This window comes from Ruditapes philippinarum, unplaced genomic scaffold, assembly GCF_026571515.1.
Source record: "Ruditapes philippinarum isolate M1 unplaced genomic scaffold, ASM2657151v2 ctg7540_1_1_1_1, whole genome shotgun sequence".
NCBI lineage: Eukaryota > Metazoa > Mollusca > Bivalvia > Venerida > Veneridae > Ruditapes > Ruditapes philippinarum.
In genome coordinates this window covers 82,417-91,698 of record NW_026851742.1, presented here as the reverse complement: position 1 = coordinate 91,698, position 9,282 = coordinate 82,417, and the positions used below count along the sequence as shown (strand labels likewise).

Sequence of the window (9,282 nt, the reverse complement as noted above, 5' to 3'; positions counted from 1 at the left end):
ACGCATACAGCTTAAATTTCCTAAATATATCTTAAAACTTAAACGGCGAAACGGGATGCATGTACGGTGGCACAAAGGTAACATTACTGCGTTTTTATTTATCTCGTGCGCACGAGATCCTATGACATGGCACGAGTTACTAAGTCGTAAGAGTAAGGGAGATATTTTTTCTTCTTGACGGACACCGATATTACATGAGAAAAACTTAACTTTGACAGTGGAGAATTTACATTCAATCATGATTTTATTCCTTTGTATATATTTTGTATAACCTGCAGACATTATCCTTGTATATAAGCACTAATTAATTTATATTTTTCCCCATAGACCGTTTCTCCACACAGTATCAAATGCCTGTTTTAAATCATAGGATTTTTCCAGTGTTATTTAAATATCTAATGATATGTTGTAAAATGAATATATTATCAGAGGTTAAGAAACTTTCGCTAAATTCTGCTAAAATTGTGTAGTTATAACTACATGTATATCATTTGTTTGATTTCATAAGTTAAAAATGCCTTTATAATTATATTGATATTGAATGTCCTTGCCATACTTGTGTATACTTGTCAATTATATGAATAATAGCCGAGGACGTTCCGATTGTACTTGTTATTATATATTCAACAAAAAGAACATTGCTATCTGTTTTTGCATGTTAATCGGAAAATCTGCTTTAAAATCCCAGAAAGAATTTATAACTTAGTAAAGAAACAACTGTCATTTATATCTACGAAATCCGGACCATTTTGAAGGGAAGATATTTTGTTAACGAGAAATGGGTATTTAGATATTCTATTACTTAATTTAATTTTTGTGAGAAAGTAATAAACCGGAAAATTCTTTAAGGTAATCACTTACATCGGTTCATTAAAACAATTAAGTTTGTTTGAACAATAATCTAAACTTACCATTTCAGAAAATTTAACATTAAAAACGACATATGAAACTGCCGTAATAATTGCAAATTTGAGGAAATATTCATGATCATTTTTTTCTTTAGCGTTTTCTAAATGAATGACGGTTTCAATACACTTGGAATTTTTTTCGTATACGCATTAGCATTTGTAAGCATCTGAATTAGTATTTTTCTTTAAACAAATGTGTATTTAAGAAAGTAAACAAATATGTATTTAAGAAAGAGCTTTATTGAAAAGCCCGTAATGTATATAAAATCAGTAAAATGTGACAATCAATTTAAGGTTTATAATGGTTGTTGGGACAATAGCTGCGGTAACTGTTGTAAGCATTGGTGCAGCGAATATTAAACCAATTGCTGCTGGCGCGACGGCTGGACAATCATTTGGATCAAAGGCCTCAGGTGCTGAAAGGGGTTCAGCAGTGAAAAAAGCTGTGTGTGTAGGAACAGCTGCTGGGGCGATAGCAGGAGCTACTGCTGTGGCAATGGCCGGAACGGGTGCAGGGGCGGGTACTATTGCATCTGGTGCATTAATGGGTGGTTTGGCCGGAGGAACAGCCGCTGCCGGGATGGGTGGTGTAAATGTTGGAGTTGGTACGTTACACCGATTTATTATTCAAAGTGTAACTTATGAAAGTAGGTTTTTTTTCTAGGGAAGTTAAATTCTAATGTACAACTTTCTGAACTATACATACTGGTATGTCAAGAACGTTCAAGTATTCTTTACATTTTTAGCTCACCTGTCACAAAGTGACAGGGTGAGCTTTTGTGATCGCTTTTCGTCCGGAGTCCGTCCGTCCGTCTGTCCGTCCGTCCGTCCGTCCGTAAACTTTTGCTTTAAATGACATCTCCTCATAAACCACTGAGCCAATTTCATCCAAACTTCACAAGAATGCTCCTTTGGTGGTCACCTTTAAAAATTGTTCAAAGAATTTAATTCCATGCAGAACTCTGGTTGCCATGGCAACCGAAAGAAAAATCTTTAAATATCTTCTTTTAAACAACCCTAAGAGCTAGAGCTTAGATATTTGGCATGAAACATCTTCTAATGAGTGTCTACCAAGTTTGTTCAAATAAAAGCCCTGGGGTCAAAATTGGCCCCGCCCCAGGGGGTCATTGATTTTCCCTATATGCATATAGTAAAAAGTTAAAAAATCTTCTTTTAAAGAACCCAAAGAGCTAGAGCTAAGATATTTGGCATGAAACATCTTCTAGTGACTGTCTACCAAGTTTGTTCAAATAAAAGCCCTGGGGTCAAAATTGGCCCTGCCCCAGGGGGTCATAGATTTTCCCTATATGCATATAGTAAAAACTTAAAAAATCTTCTTTTAAAGAACCCAAAGAGCTAGAGCTAAGATATTTTGCATGAAACATCTTCTAGTGAGTGTCTACCAAGTTTGTTCAAATAAAAGCCCTGGGGTCAAAATAGGCCCCGCCCGGGGGGTCATTGATTTTCCCTATATGCATATAGTAAAAACTTAAAAAAAATTCTTTTAAAGAACTGTAAGAGCTAGAGCTAAGATATTTGGCATGAAACATCTTCTAGTGAGTGTCTACCAAGTTTGTTCAAATAAAAGCCCTGGGGTCAAAATTGGCCCCGCCCCAGGGGGTCATTGATTTTCCCTATATGCATATAGTAAAAAGTTAAAAAATCTTCTTTTAAAGAACTGTCAGAGCTAGAGCTTAGATATTTGGCATGAAACATCTTCTAATGAGTGTCTACCAAGTTTGTTCAAATAAAAGCCCTGGGGTCAAAATTGGCCCCGCGCCAGGGGGTCATTGATTTTCCCTATATGCATATAGTAAAAAGTTAAAAAATCTTCTTTTAAAGAACCCAAAGAGCTAGAGCTAAGATATTTAGCATGAAACATCTTCTAATGAGTGTCTACCAAGTTTGTTCAAATAAAAGCCCTGAGGTCAAAATTTGCCCTGCCCCAGGGGGTCATATATTTTCCCTATATGCATATAGTAAAAACTTGAAAAATCTTCTTTTAAAGAACCCAAAGAGCTAGAGCTAAGATATTTGGCATGAAACATCTTCTAGTGAGTGTCTACCAAGTTTGTTCAAATAAAAGCCCTGGGGTCAAAAATGGCCCCGTCCCAGGGGGGTCATTGATTTTCCCTATATGCATATAGTAAAAACTTTAAAAATCTTCTTTTAAAGAACCCAAAGAGCTAGAGCTAAGATATTTGGCATGAAAAATCTTCTAGTGAGTGTCTACCAAGTTTGTTCAAATAAAAGCCCTGAGGTCAAAATTGGCCCTGCCCCAGGGGGTCATAGATTTTCCCTATATGCATATAGTAAAAAGTTAAAAAATCTTTTTTTAAAGAACCGTAAGAACTAGAGCTTAGATATTTGGCATGAAACATCTTCTAGTGAATGTCCACCAAGTTTGTTCAAATAAAAGCCCTGAGGTCAAAATTGGCCCCGCCCCAGGGGGTCATTGATTTTCCCTATATGCATATATAATTATAGTAAAAAGTTAAAAAATCTTCTTTTAAAGAACCCAAAGAGCTAGAGCTAAGATATTTAGCATGAAACATGTTCTAATGGGTGTCTACCAAGTATGTTCAAATAAAAGCCATGGGGTCAAAACTGGCCCCGCCCCGGGGGTCATTGATTTTCCTTATATGTGTATAGCAAAAACTTAAAAATCTTCTTTGAAAAAACCCAAATAGCTAGAGTTTAGATATTAAGCATGAAACATCTTTAAGTAAATATCTACAAAGTTTGTTCAAATAAAAGCCCTGGGGGTCAAAACTGGCCCTGCCCCAGGGGTGTAATTGTTTTTAACTATATGTGTATAGTAAAAAATTAAAAAATCTTCTTTTAAAAAACCCAATGAGCTAGAACTTAGATGTTTAGCATGAAATATCTTCTTATTGGTGTCTACCAAGTCTGTTCAAATAAACAAATAAAAGCCCTTGGGTAAAAATTGGCCCGGGGGGGGGGGGCTATATACAGGTGAGCGACTTCAGGGCCATCATGGCCCTCTTGTTTTTATTCTAGGGAAGTTAAATTCTAATGTACAACTTTCTGAACTATACATACTGGTATGTCAGCAAACCGAGCCTGCAACATTTTCAATATGTTGTGTTGGAATTTCTTTAGGGATTCATATTTTCTCTACTTTATCGCCACATCAGCGTTGTTTGTGCCGTGTGGAGGCCGTAAAAAGTCGCCCCGTACATTCAATCAGGGATGTTATATTTCCGATCCCTAAAGATCGTTCGGCACGACATTATTGTTGTGCTTGTGGTATTTTTAGTTTTAATTTTTCGGCATTTTCTAGTTGGGTGGTTCCAATATTCCTACTTGAATAATGTTGAATCACCCTTAGGATATGTTGCCTGCTTTTTAACTTTGTCTTTTGGCGTATTATCTGTGATATGCAGGCTTCACAACCTCTGATCCCCTTTCAAATTTCCATTTTATTTAGTTCCGCCCATTGTTTTCTCGTTTAGGGCACACGCTTTCTATTACTTGGGGACCATACGCCGCTTTTCATGGAATGGCACGGAAGTGTCATGTTGAAGGTTCAATGATAATCGCCGTATGAACACATCTACGGATGTTTCTAAATTCAAAATTTTACCATTTCATGTTTAAATGTTGAATTCTGCTTAAGCCGGTGCTACGGGGCGTGGACGGTAGTTTGCACTTTACATTACCGTCCATAAACAGGCTCAATCAAACCGAGCCTGCAACATTTTCAATATGTTGTGTTGGAATTTCTTTAGGGATTCCTATTTTCTCTATTTTATCGCCAAACCAGCGTTGTTTGTGCTGTGTGGAGGCCGTAAAAGGTCGCCCCGTACATTCAATCAGGGATGTTATATTTCCGATCCCTAAAGATCGTTAGGCACGACATTATTGTTGTGCTTGTGGTATTTTTAGTTTTAACTTTTCGGCATTTTCTAGTTGGTTGGTTTAATATTCCTACTTGAATAATGTTGAATCACCCTTAGGATATGTTGCCTGCTTTTTAACTTTGTCTTTTGACGTATTGTCTGTGATATGCAGGCTTCACAACTTCTGCCCCCTTTCAAAATTCCATTTTATTTAGTTCCGCCCATTGTTTTCTCGTTTAGGGCACACGCTTTCTATTACTTGGAGACCATACGCCGCTTTTCATGGAATGGCACGGAAGTGTCATGTTGAAGGTTCCATGATAATCGCCGTATGAACACATCTGCGGATGTTTCTAAATTCAAAATTTTACCATTTTATGTTTAAATGTTGAATTCTGCTTAAGCCGGTGCTAAGTGGCGTGGACGGTAGTTTGCACTTTACAGTACCGTCCATGAACAGGCTCAATCAAACCGAGCCTGCAACATTTTCAATATGTTGTGTAGGAATTTCTTTAGGGATTCCTATTTTCTCTATTTTAATGAACAAATATTGAATATTATCATAAATAACAACAGTATCTGAATGAAGATAATATGTGACGTGACAGAGTTCAAATATGACTTTGGTACTTTTTAAATTATTAAGCTTTTTAAACTTATTAACATGTTTTTTATGATAATTATGTTTATTATCAATATAAAATCTTTGTGTAGACATGTATGTCTTATTGAAGATCACATATTATGACTGTCAAAACTTCGTTTAAAACTATTTTCCAAAGTGAATTCTAAAATGATTTTTTTTATAAATTCGGAAAATCGGGAACATACAGTACATTATGGATGTACATCATTTCAATAAACAACTATCTCTCTCTCTTCTCTTTTCTATTTCAGATTCGCTTTTTGCAAATACACGTATGAGCACTGATGACTGGGTCTTGTTAACTGTTGGTGCAAGTGTTAATCAAGAAGATGATGAAATAAGCTATGATTGTTGGAAGCCTGTGGTGCATGATACGTCACCAGAAAGATCAAATGGGATCCTCCTGAAAGACATGGTGTGCCATCCTAATGTTGCAAACGTTACCATGACAACGGGAATATGTGACAGCCTTCCGAGTATCCTCATTGAAAATATTTGGAACGAAACGTTTGAGATCGAATATGTATTTATACACAATACGGGCAAGATAGTGTGCCATGCTAAACATCTTTGAATATGAAATATATAGGTAAATATAAAAGGGACTCCACTGAGGTTTTTTTGACATGACGGAACTGGAAATATATTTTTTTTTGAAATTATTACTCCATTTGATGTCGATCTATACTAATAATTTATGTGCAAAATTTCAGATCATTTGCGCGCTCTGTTTTTCCAGAATAATTAATATAATAGTGAAAAATGATCCAAAATTAAAAAGCGTTAAAACGCTTTTCAGTCAAATCGGACTGAGAATAGCACACAAACATATGATTTTCAATGTATTTCTTGTATATGTCTTGATTATATTTTATTTACATTTCTGTTAAAATGTTCCTGTTTATCAATATGAAAAATTAAAATTTAATGTTTTTAGGCTTATAAACCTCAGTGGAGTTCCTTTAAGTATATGTAAAACAAATAAGAAACCAATTTCGCTTTGTAAAATGAAAATATTCTTGTTTATTATATACTTATAAATGAAATATTGAGAAATATTGATGAAATAAAATGCGTATTTTCATTTTCCGTATTTTCACTGTAAAAATTTATTTTTCACTGCAGTGAAACATATTTTCCGTATTTTCACTGGTGTCTTGCCGGACTACTTTCTTTTAAATTCTACCAGTACACAAAATTTAAGGGAAAGTTTTTCAAATTTTATCGCAAAAAAGAGAAAAATGTACATAATAAACAGAAAATTCAAGTTTTTTCTATAAATACATGATTTATTTTCATCTTGTGGCATGAAAATTACCATATTTCACTCGTGGCTACCGCCACTCATGAAATATTTATTTTCATACCACTCAATGAAAATATATCATGTATTTATAGAAAAAACTTGAATATCCTCTATTTATTTTATATATTTTCTTTGCTAACAGGACATCAATGTCAATGAGGGTATTATTCATTGTTGAATCCAATACTAAATTATATTAGACGAGAACACAGTTGTCAAATCTACATTGGACAAGGCGCTACTAGGTTTTGCAGCTGTTTACGTGTCTCGTAGAAACATTATTGTTCTAAACAATGTCTAATGACCTCTTTATTTGACATTTATGACATTTTGACAGAACTTAATACATTAAGGAATTGATATAAATATTTTTTTAAACTTGGCTAGATGGAATACAATATGCATTTGGTAAAAATAATTAAGACTCCAAAAAATGAAAAAGAGGCTATATGAAGTGTGATATGCATTTGAAATAAAGATTTTGGACTATAATGGAAAACGACACTTATGCCAGAAATGTTGTGTGATTTGATATGGATGTTTTAGACTCAGTAAATTGAAATGAGGCTAGATCCGATATTAATTTCTATTGAAACATCGCGTGGTCAAAACGCTGAACGTTCATCGGTTTTATTTTGTAAAATTTGAAATAATCAATTATACTTACCCGGTGATATACGAATGAATTGATAAATGTGCTTGCCTAATTTAAGAATCAATATCAAACCTGTTTGAATGATACTAGTAATCTAAGCTCGGAAATGCACTGATTAAATGCACATTTAGTAGAGGAACACAATTATTCCATCCAAATTTGTAGATGTCTATAAGACAGTTTTTTTTCTAATCTAATTCAAAGATTTTTTTCCAGTTTAAATAAGTATTTGAAATACCATGGTGCTGTATGTAAGCACAGTGTGATTTGTTAAATTTCAAGATAAACTAAAAGCTGACATTAATATTAATTGTTTTTGATTTTCATTTATTGATATGTGTATATTTTCAGATGAAAGGAAGTTGGAGTTAAAAGGTGTGCACTTTTTTTTTACTTCCAGGATTATACAAAGTGTTTGCATTTATTCCGAGACATTTTAGATGACATATTATTTATTTTGTGTTATATTTGCATTTGCATTTACAAAAATAGAAGTCTAAAACTTTTCATCAGATAATTTTATCAGATTAGGAATCTTACTATTGTAGGTTTACTTTTTTCTTTTCAAAACAATCATTACATTAAGTGAATTATGTTAACTATGTATTTTTTTAAGATATATATAAACATGCGTGTAAGTTTGTGTATGTACGCGTGCACATGTACGTGTGCGTTAAACTAACGAATCGAATTATATTTTTGCATATAGAGTAGAGTATCTACATTTTGACTCAACACTATAAAAAGAATAATCGACATGATATAAAATGTAATGGTCACTCAACAGGGTCTAAAGAAAAAGTCAAATATCTTGGTGCAACCAAAGTTTGTCCTTTGAATCAATGGCCATGTCGGTAATACAAAAATCCAATGGTTTGTTAAAATGTCTGTATAAGAAGTAAGTTCCTGGATGATATTAAAAAAACTTCTGGTCTCCTCGCTTGTCCAATGTAACTTTGACAATGCCTCTGTTGCTTGATTTATTGGTTTGACTCAGGCTTTGAAAAATCAGTTACAGTTTACCCATTATAAATTGATAAGGTTTGTTCTGGATCTGATCATATGTAGGTCTTGACCAGTTTTTAAATGGTTACCAGTTGCGAATTACTCTTTCTCATGTGTATAAAACCCATTCTGTCAAGGCCCCTCAGTATCTAAGAGAAAAAGTTCACTCCAGTATGTAATATTCTCTAATACACCTTTTGTTCAGGGTAACAGTTTGTCCATCAATTGATGGTCCAGAAAAACCATTTGTTGATAGCTAGAGATGTACTGTTCCTGTGTGGTAAAAGTATTTGGTCAAAGACTTGAAGTTACAGCGGTTGCTGTTAATGGAACTCTCTATCACAGATCAAAAGGGATGCCTATTATATTTCTGTTTTAAACGTAGAGTTAAGAAGCATAACCTTAGTACAGTTTAAATGTATTATTTCAATTTGTCTTTAGTAAAATTAAGTACTGAAATTTCTATTTCTTATGTTATAAGATTTTCTTAATTCAACATTTAAATTGTATACTTTGATTATGTGATAATGTTTTCCATTTTATTGTACATTGTACTTACTATATAGAAAATTCTTTTACTCAGTTTATTCCTTGTTTCGCATTTAACACAATCTGTGATGCTATTATTATCAGTTATTAAGTGATAATTCTTAAATCTCTGTTTTTACTTATTATTGATGACTTATTTATTATTTATGTATTTTACTGTGAAACATATATGTTCATAAATTATAATTTTATTATGTCACAAAATGCTACAGATTAATGATCACAGTGGAAATAGAGAGTCATAACGATTATTTTTGTATTATCCATAGTATACGCTCGTATAATGTTAATTGGCATGACTTTGTTTTCCATTCATTCGTATTTGTCAATATAGTTTTGTATATGATTTA

The 9,282-nt window shown here is 33.5% G+C and overlaps 1 protein-coding gene across 1 annotated transcript; it reads left to right on the top strand.

Moving 5' to 3' along the window:
• Positions 1 to 629: 629 nt before the first annotated feature.
• LOC132738555 (uncharacterized) lies at positions 630 to 8,935 on the top strand. The gene is made up of 4 exons (XM_060726067.1): positions 630 to 782; positions 1,203 to 1,513; positions 5,669 to 6,006; positions 7,730 to 8,935. Exons 2-3 carry the CDS (start codon positions 1,210 to 1,212, stop codon positions 5,989 to 5,991), a joined length of 627 nt encoding a protein of 208 aa, XP_060582050.1. The 5' UTR covers positions 630 to 782; positions 1,203 to 1,209; the 3' UTR covers positions 5,992 to 6,006; positions 7,730 to 8,935.
• Positions 8,936 to 9,282: the final 347 nt, after the last annotated feature.

What these genes read in the sequence shown, in the direction of transcription:
- LOC132738555 (XM_060726067.1), top strand. Translation starts at nt 1,210, where the DNA reads ATGGTTGTTGGGACAATAGCTGCGGTAACTGTTGTAAGCATTGGTGCA. An exon ending in TGGTGTAAATGTTGGAGTTG is followed by an intron (nt 1,514 to 5,668) that starts GTACGTTACACC and finishes TTTCTATTTCAG; the next exon opens with ATTCGCTTTTTGCAAATACA.